Here is an 18,458-nt window from a genome sequence, read left to right as displayed (position 1 = left end):
TAATTTCACATAGGGAATGGTGGTATACAGGATTGAAAAATCAAAAGTTTTGAAAGAATTAATTTCAGAAAAAGACCGAGATTTAAAATTGTCTAGAAGTTCTTTAGAATTTTTAACAATCCACATATGATTAATACCCCTACGCGAGTAAACAGTTTCACAGTATTTCTGAAGACCCTCTTTCACTACGCACAGAATTTTATCAATCTAATGCAAAATTCTTTAGTGGAACATGAAGATGAGTCAGCACTATACCGTTGTTTGTACGGAATTTTATGAAGCTTTGGTATCCAATACAAACAAGGTAATTCCTTCGATTTGGTGTTCCATGTAATGTTTATTGGAGCCATGAAGGACTTTTGATTTGCTAAAATCTCATCCTTGTCAAATGATATGTCTTTATATGTGGGATTATCCGAGTGCTCGTTTATAAATACCTAATTATTTTACAAGGCATTCGTAGTAATACGATTTACATACAAAGACAATATTATTTGAAGCTTTATCCGAAGGAACAACAAAATACTTATCATGAAGAGATGATAGACATTTCATGGCCTCTTTGTCTCTGAAACGGACTTTGTTCGATCGTTCACACAGTTTTTCAACTTGTGAATGGGATGTTTTATCAGAGACCTGATAGTTTTAACCCATTCTGACAAAGTGTCCACTTCAACTTCTTCTCGCTTAGGCCATGCTCTGGCGTAGTCTTCAATGGAATCCATAATTTGTTTTGAAGTTATGGTTCGGAGATTTTCATGTTGAATTATGTTTTATTAGATCCCCAGTTATAACATGACCAGAGGGGCTGTAATTGTAAGGCGAGTGGGAACAGTCACATGTCGGAGGTTTTTCTTAGGTATTGTTTTAAGTCAAGGTTTTGATGTGCTTGTTTATAGTTAAATATTTTAGTTGCAATGGTTTTAGTGTACGGGCATAGAGAATGAGTTGTGATATATATAAATACCGTTGGGTGATGCAAACGGAAATTCACCGTCCATTTATATAGGTAAGGTAACAATCAGGAACCAAAAATCGCCCCTTTTGTCGTAAATCTTACTGTAGAGTTTTTAATGACTAATTCTAATGCAACAACGTTTGTAACGTTCATTTTGATTGGATAACGTTACTTTCTTACATGGCATCAATTGACAATTGATGCCATGGGACGTACGCGCAAGTGCAGACGGTATATGACAGATTTTAAATACATGTTTTAACGTTGTTTTCTGTCAGTTTCATTAGAATCCTAAATGTAATATCCAAATCGATGAAAAGGCGGTTATCGCCGTTTTTATTTGATTGAATTAAAGTAAGTTCCTTAAGTTTGTGTAAATGTTGGCAGCATATTTGGAAACTTCTATATAATTTAACGAAAAAATATAATCAAGAGACAGGTTAGCGTTTTTGAATCTATCTATTGAATGGAATTTAGTTGAGTCTTTACTAAGTTTGGTCACAAACTGTGATTAATAACTATATCAGTACAAGAAATAGAATAAGTCGGCTGTAAATGAGCACAATTGGTGCCTCTGGGAATTCAACCCGTCGATAAACTTTATTGCCAAAATGTTCACAGATATTGTTAGGGAAAAATTAAGCAGCTTCAATCATCTCGACACATCTCCTGTAATTTTAGTATATCTAGCAATTTTACATTTCTCATTTAAATTCTCCATTCATTTAAATATGAAAACTGTTAATATACGTATATATACCTTCATAGTTCATATAATTCACAGGAATTGTATAATAGTGCCCAATCTATTTACATGTTAGCAAGATTTTTACATGCAAGATGTATATATAATGCATTAAAAACGTGCAAATACACCATCGTTTCCTTTCAGTCTTTGAATACAACTCAAAGTAACAGATAAAAGCATGTGTATTCTACTATTCGATTTATCCAGTTACCATTATATTCAAATTTTTCATTTGTGTGATAAAACAATAATAAATAAACACTACGATATATAAGCTTTCATGAACTTCTAAGGTAGTTTTTTTTTATATTCAAAACATAGCATTGCATTTCTTGTTGCTGTTCATTTTATAAAATCTATGACTAAACAAATACGTAAACGGGAGTGTTGCTATTTGAAATAGGTACGTTTTGGAATTGACATAGGTTACTTAAATGACTTTAAAAATTATAGATATTAGTATAGTGAACGCGTTAGAAAATACACACACAGAAAGGTCAGACCCGAGTTATATCACCGTCCACAGACAGACAAATAACAATTCATTTGTACATATGAAACACTAATGTTTCTTTTGTCCTGAAAGTTAGCATATTTTAGTTTCTGTCATTAACAAAACAATGGCTTCTTATTCGGAACTCTATCATGGACAAAAACCAAAATTTGTTAGATATTATACATGTAGTCTATGAAAAAAATGAAATAAAAAGAGACGAAAGATGCCAAAGAGACATTCAAACTCATAAGTCAAAAATACAACGACAACACCATGGCCATACAAAAAGGAACACACACCAGAACTCACAAAAAAAACCAAAGACTGAGCAACACGAATCCAGAAAATTGTGCTCCGGAAGGGTAAGCAGATACTGCTCCATTTTAAATGCGTTATAAAGCCTTTGCTCTTTTGTTAACACGTTAAAGAGTTATTTAGGACTTTGACGATGATACGACCTTACCATGTATCTATGATAAAATTATGTTCTTTAGTGAACGTAAAAAATAATTGATTATTGACTGTAGCTTTAAATACGCATTATTTTTAAACAAATCAAATAAAACAAACAACAAACTCGCTTACGTAAAACGAGTATAATTTAATAGAAGCATAGCGGAACAATTATTAGGCGAACATATATATTTAGGAGTATCCTCACATATTGTTTGTATCAATATTGATAGGCAAGATATATTGTGACATTCTTCTAAGCAGAGAGAAAATATCTAACCGCAAAATTGAGATTGTATTGAATTATATTGTTGATTGCGGTGCATATTAATAAAATCTAGTTTTATCATTAGTAATGAGTGTTCAAGCTGAGCTTGCGATTTGATTTTTTTCATTTTGCGACAAAATTCAGACGTAGCAATGACATGTCGTGATATCTGTTCGTTACATGATTCGTTTTCAAATAATTCAATTGTGGATGTAACGCGTCTTCTGATTGGTTGACGTCGTTTTGTGTATCAGCTCATCCGGTTTAAAATTGAATTAGAAAAAAAAACATCAAAAATGTGGTGCACACTTTATATATTACAGTCATTCCTTAAATGGTATTGACGGTTGATTCCTTCGAGTAATGCGTACATTTATAAACACATGTTTGAGTAAGAATTCCGACTAACGTCTTTTGGAAACCACAAATTACAAAACTGTACTTAAGCTCGTCCTTAATATAAATCCTTTCTACCTCAGGAATAAATTACTGCAGCTGTATTTGGCAAAACTTTAAGAATTGTGTGGTCCTCAATGCTCTTTAACACCGAACTTTATTTGCCTTTTTAAATCTTTTTATTCGAGCGCCACTGATGAGTCTTTTGAAGACGAAACGCACGTCTGGCACAAAAACAAAATGTCAGTTCTGGTATCTATAATGACATTTTTTTGTAACTAGACCAATGAAATGGAACCGTATAACACACGAGGGATAACTAGACTATTACTTAGGGGATATTGAAAGTAAAACGTGTACATTTTCACAGTATTTGACATAAAGTATGATGCAGTATTCAATGAAAACGCCTATTTGCAAATATACGAAAATCAATTTGATCTTTATGTTAGACTTCATATGTCCTTGGACATTCTAGTGTTTAAGTGTCAGTAGAATAGACAAGAAGTGCGTAGTCCTTAAACTAATGCTTTTTTAATTGCAGCCAACTTACTACATTTTCGTTTAAGTAATCAGTAATTATATCAATCTGTAATTTAAAGCATGTTTGTTCATCAATAAGACATGCTTGTTTCAATTGCCCACCTTCGAACATGACAGATCAAACAACTGAACATGCTCGTTATCATGTCATAAATTAGTTTCTAGCAATTACACGGACCACAGTAATTCATTGAAAGTGTTGCTATGTTTTAAGATATGTCTTTTTTTTTTTGCATACTATAAAATTAGAATGGAAATGGGGAATGTGTCAAAGCGACAACAACCCGACCATAGAGCATTTTTAACTTCTATATGTCATCTTTAGCTAAGATATCTTTCTACATGTATGCACTATAAGTTTAAAATTGTGTCGTTTTCAAGACTGTTGTTTGTGTGTATATTTTGTTATCCAGTCGATTTGAAAAGATCACTAGAACTTGTGTTAAGCAGTTCATTGAATATCGTTTTAAAATAATAAAACTTTGTATCATTGAGAGTACAGATCCACGGAACAGTAAGGTATTTGTCAATTGCAGATTTACCATGTAAAACTAAGTCATGATGCAAATATATATAGTGGTTTAAAGTATCTACCTACCACCGTTTAAACATATATAATATATACATATTCCCGTTTGAATGGTTTTACATTAGTAATTTAGGGGCCCTTTATAGCTTGTTGTTCGGTGTGTGAGCCAAGACTCCGTGTTGAAGGCCGTACATTGACCTATAATGGTTTACTTTTTTTAAATTGCTATTTGGATGGAGAGTTGTCTCATTGGCACTCACACCACATCTTCCTATATCTATATAGTAAAAACTAATGTATTACATTAGCATTGTAAATGTTAAATAAGTGTTTAACTGCTACTGTTTTCAGTGCAAATGATATAGACACAGTTCTCGTACAAAGTAAATACAAAAAACGGAAAGACTCGAGGTCACAAATACGACATCAAAAATGTGCAGGCAGCAAAACCATACAAAGACCCTAACTAAACAAATAGCCCATCCCTGGTTACATTGACATACCAGTTTGATGGAGTTCTTTTTATATAACAAAACGGTAAGAATAAAATGGTTTATTTCCCAACCGGTTTGAAGATGAGAGGAAGACTGCAAACGGTTTGGTGAGTATGACTATGTCAGCAATATGACTATTTCAACAACCGCTTTTTTGTGAGTCTGACTTTACGCATTTGGCATGGTCAGTGTGACTTTTGCAATTACTTTGGTGAAAATGATAGAATTAAAAATGAAAATGGGGAATGTGTCAAAGGGAGACAAAAATAATGCTGATATTACGTACCATTTTTAATTAGCCTTAATAATCGGCAAATTTTCAAAATGCTGTCTGTCTATTTCAGTTAAAACCCTACAGTACATTATTGGTTTTAATAAATCTTCATTCGTATAGTCGAAATAACCTATTAATATTGACTGATTATTATTGTTATTACACCATTTACCTTTTATTCAACATTACCTATACGTCATGAATTAAGTTGTAGTTTCGTTGATTTTCGTAGTATGATATTAATTATCAACATCGTCTTATCTATTTCTTATAGGTAATAAAATGTTTGTGGTGACTTTGATGGTTCCTCATCCTTGTCGTAGTAGACCATGCATGTATATGTTCAAGATAAGTTTATATATTATCGGGTTTTCTACTCATTGATACCGTTAAATATCAGCCGCAAGCCACAGTGTGACCCATGTTTACGAGTGATCTCAGCGATATCAGTCCCCGAGGGTTATATCAATAGCTAGGTATAAAACAGTACGTCGGAACAGACATGACTTAATTTAACATTTATTATATTGTCAGTTTATAGATTTGGAAATGAATTTAAAAAAAAGTATTAAGGTTTCAACTCTTCATATAGCTTGTTGATATCTATACGAAGAAAAAACGATTATCTGTTTGTCGTTCTATTGCTGGCATTTTGCGCGATAGCAAGCTTGATAACGTCTCCTCACAAAATGTGACGATGCTGATAATGCCTGCTCTCTTCTCGTAGCCGTGATATTACGGAGCGACCCTGCAGGGTGATATTTGCATTTGACTGTTGTTGGCATATTTTTAGTGGTCTGAGTAAAATCTATTCACCTATTATATTTATTAAACGTATGCCTATTTAAAGTTTGGTATATTGCAGATATACCTATTTTAACTTTAACGGCGAACTGTTTCCTATAGGCACTCCCCCTTTCCTTCACGCACAGTTACTTCGTTAGTTTATTTGTTTTTTTCGTTATTTAGTACATCAAGGCATGCTCGATATACCTTAATGCATTTGATTGAAGTCAATAAAAATCAATTATTATAATAATTGCTGTCGTTAACTGAGATATGCCACAAGAGTTCATACTGTAAATTTTGACAAATGTTTGGAGCACAGCTTGGCAGTTATACGTTTCAACTCTGCACACTTATTAAGGTACTGCTGAAAAAAACAATAACTAATTTGTACTATAAAATGTTTAGATTCGAAGAGTTTTCTCTCTTTGTATGTTATATACTGGCCACTACTCTTTTTGCTTTCTTTAAAAAAGCTGAGCTATTCACATAAAGCAACGAGCTACTTAGACTGTATGCCAGGATTTCTTCAACGAGCTATCTTCTTTTTTCTTCATATGAAGATACTATGAATTCGTTGATTAATATTTAATATGTATCAACTGCACAAATAATGTTCTTGGAGTATAGATTATAGTTCCTGATATTGTTTATCATCTTAATTACGTGTTATAGTGTTTTTATGTTTGGCTTTGTATACTTTTCACCTTTACTTTTTAGTCCATTTTTACATGAAGTTATATTCTTTTGACGTTGCTTGGTATCTATACATCCCGTCATTGTGCTACGTGTACTGTGCTTTTGCAATTTGTTTGTATTTTTTTTTAACGAAATGTATTTTGTCTTCAGAGTGTATATTTGCCATCTTGGTTCTTCTTTATTGACATACTTGATTGTGTTTATAGTGATTAAGAATATAACACAATGTTGACTGCTTTACCATTTTATTCATTTTTTTGTCGTATAGTGTTGTCATATCTCCGGTCGTTATTTATTATTTGTTTTTCCACATTTTTCCAGTCGATATCCTTTATTGTTTTCTTTTCGGTATGGGTATTGATCAAAGTTGAATACAGAAATAAGACATTAATTAGTAATTTCTGAACTATACGCCAGGAAGCTCGTTATTATTTGGAGCCCGTCACCTTAATTTTTAGTAATATATTTGACCGAAAGCACAATATGTGGTTATTTGAAATATGAGCCGAGTTACCTAAAATGTTCTCAAATTAATTTATCTGTACTATATTGGACATATTGTTAGTTCACACATCCACAGGACCGAATTATCAATCATAAATAAATATATTTCCAAGTAATGAAATGTGTTGGACTAGTGTTAAGTTAGCATCTTCAAAATGAAATTTTATCGATGTACCACACTTTTGTTACTTCACATTCAGAGGGAAAACAGCGACCTTCTCTGTGGTTTGCCCGTTTGCGAATGTATGTTTTGCGGAAATTCCCATTTTAAAATCTTTTGAAACTACATAAAACATTTATTCCTCCTTTGATTCAATAATTAAAAATTAATAAAGGCTGACAATACCTACCGTTTCTTGCATACATTAAACTAAATAGCCTTAATGATCGACAAATTTTTAGATTTTTTTCTGTACATTTTAATTAAGAATTGAATGCTTCTTTTTGTAAATTTATTGGGTGGTAAAAGCGTTGACCGAAGTACATTTTGTATGAAGCGCGGAAGCGCTTCATTCTAAAAATGTACGCACGGTCAACGCTTTTACAACCCTATAAAGTTTCAAAAAGAAGTATTCAATACTTATAATTACATTTTTTTTGCTAAAATCATGAAAACACGATTTTTATCCAGTTTTATTTAATTCACCTGTGCACTTTTGAGTGGGACCTCGTGTCATCATGCATGATAAATGTTATTGTCTGATGCAATTGTTTACGGAATAACATGTTAGCCAATCAGAATAACGTATTATAATGAAACTTACATCTAATGTAATTATTTTCAGTTAAAAACTTAATTTGGTATAGCCGAGTTAAGTAAACCTGTTAATATTGACTGATTAATATTGTTATTGCAATACTAACCCTTTATTCTACATTAACTGTACGTCATAAATTATTTTGTAGTTTCGTTGATGTTCAAAGTCTGAGATTAATTATCAACATCGTCTTATTTATTTCTTATAGGTAATAAAATGTTTCGGTGACTTTGATGTTTCGTCGTCTTTGACGGAGTAGACCATGCAGAAGTTCAAGATAAGTATAGATTATCGTGTTTTCTAGGCATTGATATTGTTAAATATCAGCCGCGAGCCACAATATGAATCTTTTTGGCCATTGTTATCTGTTGTATTTGTTCTATTACTGAGAGTTTTACGCTTGGAGGGCGTCTCCTAACACATTGTAAATAAACTCATCAAAGATACCAGGACTAAATTTTGTATATACGCCAGACGCGCGTTTCGTCTACAAAAGACTAATCAGTGACGCTCGAATCTAAAAAAGTTTAAAAGGCCAAATAAAGGACGAAGCTGAAGAGCATTGAGGACCAAAATTCATAAAAGTTTTGCCAAATGCAGCTAAGGTAACGTCAGTGATAATGCCTAATCTTCTCCCAAAGCCACGATACGAGTGACTGAGTAAGATGATAAAGGCGAAGGGAATGACAATAATGTTGTATACGCAAACACCCATCAACAACAGTCTGTTGGCTAATATAAACGCATTTGACTCTTGATGGCAGATAGTCTGAGTAAGATTTGAAATGACATTCCAAATTGTTGGGTTTTTTCCGTTTGTTATAACTGAATTTATTTATTTTATTTATAATATTGTCGATACTATTTTTTTTTTGTATTTGCGCATATATAACGTACTGCTCATCTACATTGTTATATTTCCCGATTCTTAAGTTTTAATACCTTTCGCCTTTGAAATACGTAACGGTGGCTAGTTTTTATTCATTGCAAAAAGTAAAATCACAAAAAGACCGAACTCAGAGGAAAATTCAATCGGAAAGTTCCTAATCACATGGCAACATGAAATAAAAAAACATATCAAACGAATGGACAACAACTGGCAATTTCCTGACTTGGTACAGGCATTTTAAAATGTAGAAAATTGTTTTATAGCGCTTAATCTCTCACTTAATGCAAGTTTTTATTCAGAGACACATCAGTATTTTGTTCAGAACTTATAATCGGTAAGAGATATTTAGTAACAATATTTATTTAAAGGAGAATATTAAGAATTGTATTAGTACTTATAAATTAATATTTATTTCAATTAACTTTTTAATTTAGCAAGTTATTTATGAATCGTGAAATAAAGTGTTTCCTTTTGGGCCAAAAATAAAATATTGTTTGTTTTCCCTCCCCCGACCGACCTGGTAAAATCTCCGCAACCCGAAAAATTTTATTGGCCGTTTGTGTTCAATATTTTTTTTATTTTGGTTTTTGGTGATACCTTTCCGATGCTGTAGTCCATGAGCGTTTTAATTCAGGGCATTTTTGCATTGAAGCGCCTAAATGATGGATAAACAAGAAAAATAAACATGGCTGGTCACACTATTTCTGTATCAGCAAGCAGGGGTTCAAATTAGCAGTGGTCCGAGGTCAGCAACCTTCCAGTTTTGCAATCAGACTTTCGACTTGGTTACTAGCTACGCCCGACGGACCTAAGGAAATAAAAAAATAACTTTGCAAACCTTTTTACCAAAGTCTCCATGCAAATAAACTTATCTCAAAACTTATTTTTATCTTTATTTTTCATGACAACGATGTTCATTTTGTTCAACCGCTAGCTTTATACAGAAAATCGCCGACAAGTAATGTGTAAATTCGAGTAAAATCGTATCTGACTGACAAAAACAACATTAAAAAACAATGGATGCCGTGAAGATAATTACAATATCGGGTCCAATTTCGATAAGGTTAATTCATGGTTATGGCGATCAACTACATATTTTTTTATACATGTATGAAAAAAAACAAATCCAGGCAGGTGACAAAATACATCTATGGTTATGAAATATAAACACTAGAATTGGAAACCAAAAGATATATGGAAAAGAAAGAAAAAGCAGAAAATATTTTATACAGAAACTCAAAATTACTTTTTGACAAATTTTAATGTCAGAATCCAATACAATGTGACAGTATAAATTTTCTTTATCTGACAATGATAAATGTTGAAGATGCATGTAGTTGTTTTCAAAGTGTAAACATAATATTGCAATTTCAAGGGGTAACTTTTTTTTCAATTTTGAAGGGCCAGTTAAAATAGCTGGAAGAGTCTTACTTTATTAGAAAATCATATCAAGGAATAAAATAAAATAATTTGCCTATCTACCTACTACCCATACCCTGAAACCCTCAGTCGGGGAGGGGAAACACAGATATTTTTAATGTTGGCCACACAAGTCTTGAAAAAAAAGAAAAAAAAATTGAGGGAAAGTTGAACTCTGAACGTAGAACATAATTTATGATCAGTTCTGTTTGGGCTTTGTTGGCGTTGGTACTCTGTAATGTTCTTTTTAAGTCGCTTCAAATTGTTTGTTACCCTTGCATACACACGTTAGTCGTCATGGACTCAAAATTACATTCATCCTTTTGTTTATTTGTGAAAGGGTAGCTCACATGTTTTGTTTGTATATATTTTAGTGTTGTCAACGGTTAACCAGTTAACCGGTTAATCGGTCGAACGACCGAATACCGAATACCAAAAACGCTAACCGGTTAACCGGTCTTTTTTTTCAATTTCGATAGATTTTAACTAAATCTGTGTTAAAAATCAAATCATTATATAGTTATGTTTCATTTAAAAACTGTCTTTGTGGTAATTAGTTTGACAGATCAATTGTCCAGTATATTGATTGCTATTGTTAATCCTGAAAAACATCAAATTAATTAGAGTTCGGGGCAAGATCTTTAAGAAACATAATTAGTAAACATGTTGTTTGTACTCTAGTAACTTTTGTACCTAATCAATTTTATTTTTTTACTTATGATGGACAAGTTGAGTTTTAGATTTTATGCCTCCAAACATGTACATTTTTTTCTAATCCTGTGAATATTTTTCCATCCCCATTTTATTGTATTTTTACTTCTTAACTACGTTAAACTCTACACCATATGTACAGAGCACGTCTAATGGCCCTTTTTTACATTATTTATTTTATCGATTATTTTTACCTTTGTCTTTGGTCCTTTTTAACCCTATTGTAATTAACTTTTAAAAAATATAAAATAAATCTTGATTTACCCGCTACTGTAAATACTCCTCATTACCCATTGCGGGGTGTTCCTTAGATAGGAAGCTTATACAAAAGAAAGAAGAAGTTGTTTTAACAGTAACTTTAAGTCAGTAATGAGATTTAATTTTACTAATTACTTTAATATTTCGTTTTCGGTCTAATATTGTGTAAACCTACAATTAAATGTGCAACCTCCGTAGTGCAAGGGTTAGTCTTACTTTAAATTCCAAAATTGTGAAATGCAAACCAATGTGAATGTACTCAATGTATACGTGAAAGTACGAGTTACATGCTTAAACAAAAACAAAAACAAAACACAGTGAAGAAACAGGTCGTACAGCATGTACAATGACCTATAGTTGTTAATTTCTGCGTCATTTTGGTCTCTTGTGAAGAATTGTCTCATTGGCAATCATACCACATCTTCTTTTTTTATAATTAATCATTTCATGTTGAAACAATTCTTTATTAACAACATATAGGTGTACACCCAATTATTTTCGGAGACAACTAGAGAAAAGGAAAGAATAATCGGTTTCAGACATATGATATATTCAATTCTACGAGATTAAGATTTGTTTTTTTGATTTTTTAATCTGAAGTTGGTACAAACGCTACTGTAACAGTTAATACGGTGTATTTGATTATTAAGTCAAACTTCGCCAAGAATCCTCACAGACAAGCCTTATAATGCTAAAGAAAAATCTTCAATTCTAAAAGCTCATTTATGACTTGGATGAAAGGTTGTCAAATTGACACTCATACCACATCTTATATCTATGTGTAGGGTTCTATTGATAAGGCTTTCAAATTCCAACTTAAATTACCGGTTAACCGGTTAATCGGTCGAACGATTATCCGAGTAACCGGTTAGGCAAAAGTGTACGATTTGACAACACTAATATATTATTTATATATTGTTTGTATTTATAAGTACGTCTGAGTCAGTGACAACCCTACAACAGATGTATCCACCGGATCGCCATCAATGATGGTGATACATGGCTGTGTACATAATGTATATACAACTCGTCTAAACATCAATCCAACAAAGTTAGATCTGTAAATTCGCTTTAGCAAATTTTTGGTTCTTCCCTTGCCGGGATTCGAACCCATGCTACTGTGATATCGTGACACCAAATCGCATGCACTGCAGCCGTCCCGCTAGACCACACGACCACCTGGGCTCTCAAAAAAAAAGAGCTTTCGGTGGGCATGTGTTACCTTTCCACGTCAGTTTTAATCTAGCGGCGTACTACAGTACATGATATATAAAGCATGAAGATTTTATTGTTACAGATCAGCTAAATTATCTATAGTAAAGGATCCTACAAATTAATGTAAGATACAATCACAGAAAATAATTATATTCATAAGTACGTCTGAGTCAGTGACAACCCTACAACAGATGTATCCATCGGATCGCCATCAATGATGGTGATACATGGCTGTGTACATAATGTACTATATACAACTCGTCTAAACATCAACCCAACAATGTTAGATCTGTAAATTTGCTTTCGCAAATTTTTGGTTCTTCCCTTGCCGGGATTCGAACCCATGCTACTGTGATATCGTGACACCAAATCGCCTGCACTACAGCCGTCCCTCTAGACCACACGACCACCTGGGCTTAAAAAAAAAGAGCTCTCGGTGGACATGTGTTACCTTTCCACGTCAGTTTTAATCTAGCGGCGTACTACAGTACATGATATATAAGGCATGAAGATGTTATTGTTCACTTTCTTTTTGCCATATAGCTTTTCAACATTGCCAGTTCTTATACACCCTTTCATATATTCGGCTCTCATGCATGTAAATCCAGTAAAGGGTTTCGATCTGATGAAATGTGTATGTGTGGTTTTAATTTTTTTTACACCATTGTATCGATAACGTTGACAAAGAGTATTATCAACAGATTAGTATTCGACATGATTTATAATAAACCTTTCTTAAAGAGTCATTTGATAAGTTGCAAACGAATAATAAACCATGGTTTCAACTCACTTAGGCAAACGTTACCTTAGGTGGGTGTGGCTATATTATGTAGGTCCTTATTGTCTTAATCATCATAAACTTTTTCCGTATTTAAACATCATTGCATGGTTTCCGATGTTCAGACTGGGGCATTCCTGATAAATGTATATTTAGAAAGCCGCAATGAACCCAAGCCATGCTGTTTAAAATGTATAACTATAACTTTCTTAAAGTGATTTATAAAAGCTTAGAACTATAATTTCAATACTCAATAGTAAAATGCAACTTAATTGCTGAAGGGTCCAACATATTCAATTTTAAAGATCCAGAAATAATTAATCGCCCAGGACAATATAAATAGAGTTACAAGGAGAGAGAAATTACTGTTTGTTCTTTTTGTATCAAAAGAGATGCGGAATATAACAAAGGGACATTCAAACTCAAAGTCGAAAATAAACTAACAACAAATTGGCAGAAAAAAAACCCGAACAACTGTTTTCCAAAAACCTTAAAAACAAAAGACAGAGCAATATGAACCCCACCAAAACAGAGAGAGAGCTCATGTGCTCCGTACGGAAGGGTATACTAAATTCGGTCAATTGGTAATATTTAGCACTTAATCAATTAGAAATAAATAAGTGCAGACAGGATTGTATTATTGTTTTATATAAATTAAATGCATTTAGTATCTCTTCTTGCTTTAATAAACTATTTTGTACAAACAACGCATTGCACCTCTACTGCATCTTTGTATGGAGGACACCTCAAACTGCCACATTTAGTACTGATTGCATAAAATAAAGCCCCGTTTTCATTGCTAGACTTATTGTCGAGCGGTTCGGCATTCTCGTCCACACAAGCATAGTCCTTACTACTGGTAGTCTTATGACCCGATAGAAGATAACCACTATATTCTGATGTCCAGCCCTTATAGCATGTTTTTCTGCCTATGATTGAAAACAATGTTGTTCTTTAAAGTAAGTTACAATAATATTTCTTCAACTGATTTTTAAACACATGTCTATGAATAGAACTTAAAAATATGTGGGTCAAATTATTTTGTTCAGTTACATAAATCATCGGTTACCTCATTCGCCATTTTTTAGTCTACTGATTCGGAGGTTTTGTTACATTTCTGTTCCTGAAAACACGCATCGACAGATATTTATTGTTATTTGATGATTATGTTGTCTTGTGGACCGATCTACACGTATGAAGTTGCTACCATTTCAATAGTTTTTACCGTTTATGATATTTTTCTCTTTTTTTTTTTTCTTTTTAAAATCGCAATAATTATTTATTGTAGGGGCAGGGCTTAGAACTTATGGACAGTCTTGTTCAATTCCGTAAAGTTCCTTTGAAATGGCATGTGTGATACATTTTATTCATTTATGTACTGCTGTTGTCCGCATGTCTTTAATTTGTTTCAAGAGCGGTTTGTATTTTTATCTTCATATTTAGGTACATTTGTCTATTGCATTTGAAAGTTTAATATCAGGAGTATATGTCAATTAATGGAGGGAGTCTTTGAACGATGATTTTTTTTTGATAATAAAAGAGTCAAATCGAACTATAGAAAGGACGACAGAAAAAATATAATGCATGTACACAGCACACACAAAGTAGATAAACATTCCCATTATAATATATGATACAAAACAATTCGAATGACGAAACAGGTATTTTTTACAAACTGTAAAATAAATAATAAACTTATTTACTACCTGGTATCATTAGTAGAACTGATTTCCTTCTTTGATGACAAACTGCACATGGCACTTCCATTTGGTACATATCCCTCATTCCAGATGGCTTAAATTTGGAAGTAGTCTCATATTCCGTACCAAATAACTGGGCGTTATCAGCTCCTGACAAGGGTTTGCCATTTTCTGGATCATTTGGTAAGCACAAATTATTGACACCTCCCCCTTTGTTCGCATGATCGTTACCACCAACCTGTCCTGGAAAACAGCCATACAATTTGCCTTTCTGATTAGGAATGAAACTTTTGTTATTTACAGTTACAAAAATCATAAGCATAACTGCATGTTTGCTTTTAGACAGTGTAGATGTTCAGTAAATTTCGATTGTTGATGTGGTTAATAAGTGTTTCTCGTTTATTCTATGTAGATTAGGCTTGGTTTTCCTGTTTGAATGGGTTATTAAAAGTCATTTTAGGGGCCCTCTATAATAGCTTGTTGTTCGGTGTGAGCCAAAGGCTCCGTGTTGAAGACCGAGCTTTGACCTATAGTTTACTTTAACAAGTTGTGACTTGGATGGAGTTGCATTGACTGTCATATCATATCTTCCTTTACTGATGGACAAACCTTTTTAAATATATGAGACAATTATATCTGAAAAAGTATAATTTCCATGTCCCGCCTTTCACCAGCAATTATTTTTTTATTCAGGCATCTTTTTGGAAAATTTAAAATTTCAGTATTAACTCGAGTATATAATGCACCAACTGCAACCAATTCTTTTTAATATTTCATCTAATGAAATATTATAATTTAAATAGTCAACCCCCCCCCCCCCCTCCAAAAAAAAATCATATTGTCCCCTGTTATTTTCTGAAAATTAAATCATTCAAAGAATATCTAAATTAAGTAAACAGCCTTCCGCTTTTCACAAATCTGATAGATTATATAAAAAAACTTCTCCATTACTGGCCTTATTTTGTTATAACTAAAGCATGTAAGAAAAATTTGCATGCTTAAGGTTTTTTTTAATGTTGTCCCCAGGGGTACTTTCCCTCCTGTCACCGCTGGTTTTTTCCACACGTAAACACGTTTGAAAGACCAAAAATGTATTTCTTGTAATGTAATGTGAAGAGCATCATTTCCTGAATGTATGAATCCATTTGTTTAGGTGAATAGCAGCCAGTTTAAAAAACTGAACTCCCAAAAGATTAGAATTTGGAGAAAAACAAATTGTGTTGTTCTCTCCTGTTACAGCCTTTTTGTGTACCTTCTGAGAATATTTCATTGTCAGCACTATAACAGTACATGTGTTTTTATAGTATCTTATCAAATTGATATGTAGATGAAAGTAAACGTCTACACAGTTCGAGTAAATGAACAAAAAGTACTGCGTAATTCCTTTCTGTTACGTTTTGTCATGTTACCTGATAAATAGTAACAGCATAACCATAATCAGTAACAGGAAGTATGTTCAAGACAATTTCACTGATGAATCAAAAAGTTAATCTACTATATGTCCACCATTTCATTTAATATAATTTATCATCACCATATTAAATAAATTTCAAAGTAATATTCAGTATATTGAATGAAAAAATAGTTTTTTTTTGCTTTTGATGACAGCAGAGAACATTGTGCAATTCTAGTAAAGTAGATAGTAACAGAAAGGAATTTAATTTAGAATTTTTCATTACCTAGGCAGATTTGTTATCTGTCTGGCAAATACAGTTTCAACGGATAAATGACATTGTTTGCTGTTATCTTCCAATTGTGACCAATCTGAAATGATGTATTTTTCTAAAACTAAATAAAGCATGTTTTGGAGAAAAAAATCCTTTCTGTTACCAACTCTGTCCTGTTACCGTTGTCCTGTTACTCAAGATTCTTTCGTGTTACCGACATCTCTGACTATATTTTAGTATATTTCTAAACCTTTTGTATTACAAATGCTAAAATCAATAATTGACATGTTCTAAACTATAATTGCAGGATATACATGTACTAGTAAACCACAAATAATGTCTTAAACTTATTCCTTCTTCCCATTACAAACTTTTTAAAATTGATTCATTTTGGTAACAGGAAAGAACTGGAATTATTTTGTACCATCTTTGAAATTGCAATTGTTACCACATTTAACAATTGTTTGAATTACAGACAACAGTTCCTTGATCCCCAATGTGTGTTCTTCGATTTGTGATTTTAAAATACCGGGTCTAAAGACTTTTTTTTATTTTTTTATTTTTGTCAAAAATTTGACTTTTTTAGATATTGTCTCATATAATACATGGTTTATTTACCTGTATAGACCATATCAACTCCTTTCGGACATTCTTTCTTTCCCCAACGTACATATGTCACACCTGTGTGAATAAACAGTGATATTTAAATGTGTTTACTTGCCAAATGCATTATCAATTACATCTTAAAATAAAAACTGAATCAGTGTTAAATTGATTGAACTGTGCTGTCGTGATTTAAATTAAATTGTTTTCAATCGATTTAAATTTGGAAATTAATATTAGACTTCCCAAGGCATTAAGATACATGTACTTGGTTGGTGTAGTTCTGCTAGTTTGTCGTCTACAACAAAGCAAAATAATCCAGTCCCTTTTCTTCGCCCACTGCTACCATTTTTTATGACAAACATAGTGGACAGAGAGCAAAATAAATTTGAGTTATGTTCCATGCCGATGTTAAAAAGTTCAAAGACAGAACGATCGATAATAAAAAGGGGCTTTTCGAACAGAAACATCTCCAGGTGTTGTATTGTGTCATAATATTTAATTGATATATTATTTTTTATGGAAAATTTGGTGTTGATAGAACGAGATAGCTATCTTGTGGGAACGACATTTATTTTTCTTTCATGGCCGCATTCTGCCACCGTATTAAATATAAGTTCTTTGATCGAATATTTCGCAATTTTATAGAATTTAATGATCTGACATTTCTTAGCCTTATAAGAAACAGGACATGCAGTTGATTTAAGAAACTGCATGCTCGATAGTGTACATTTAATAATGCATACCTGATGTAGATTGTTTTCCTCCAGGAGTGCATTCCTCTTTCCTAGAGGTATGGAGGTAATGTTTCATCATATCTACCAAAGACTGGTCAGAAGCTGATAGGTCATAATCTTTACAATCATGACACTGGACAAGCACTATCAATGTTGCTGTGATAAATGTGACGTATGAAAAGGACATGTTTTCTTCTAAAATAAATTTACGCATTACACATATTAAATACATATCTGTATGCATCACTATAGATAGATATAAGAAGATGTGGTATGAGTGCCAATGAGACAACTCTTCATCCAATTAACAATTTATAAAAGTATACCTTTATAGGTCAAGGTACGGCCTTCAACACGGAGCCTTGGCTCACACCAAACAGCAAGCTATAAAGGGCCACAAACATTACTAGCGTAAAACCATTCAAACGGGAAAACCAACGGTCTTATCTATACAAATACGAGAAAAGAGAAACACCTATGAACCACATAAACAGACGACAACCACTTACATTGTAACATCAGATTCCTGACTTAGGACAAGTGCAAACAATTGCAGCGGGATTAAACGTTCTAAT

At 32.8% G+C, this 18,458-nt stretch overlaps 1 protein-coding gene across 1 annotated transcript; it reads right to left on the bottom strand.

Moving 5' to 3' along the window:
* Positions 1–13,824: 13,824 nt before the first annotated feature.
* On the bottom strand, positions 13,825–18,070 carry LOC134701661 (short-chain collagen C4-like). Its single transcript, XM_063562797.1, has 4 exons — positions 17,893–18,070; positions 17,162–17,224; positions 14,883–15,119; positions 13,825–14,105 (listed from the first exon to the last, which is right to left on the bottom strand). Exons 1-4 carry the CDS (start codon positions 18,068–18,070, stop codon positions 13,867–13,869), a joined length of 717 nt encoding a protein of 238 aa, XP_063418867.1. The 3' UTR covers positions 13,825–13,866.
* Between the last annotated feature and the right edge of the window lie 388 nt (positions 18,071–18,458).

This window comes from Mytilus trossulus, unplaced genomic scaffold (assembly GCF_036588685.1).
Source record: "Mytilus trossulus isolate FHL-02 unplaced genomic scaffold, PNRI_Mtr1.1.1.hap1 h1tg000247l__unscaffolded, whole genome shotgun sequence".
NCBI classification, from domain to species: domain Eukaryota; kingdom Metazoa; phylum Mollusca; class Bivalvia; order Mytilida; family Mytilidae; genus Mytilus; species Mytilus trossulus.
The sequence above is the reverse complement of the archived record's forward strand: the minus strand, read 5'-3'. Positions and strand labels throughout refer to the sequence as shown.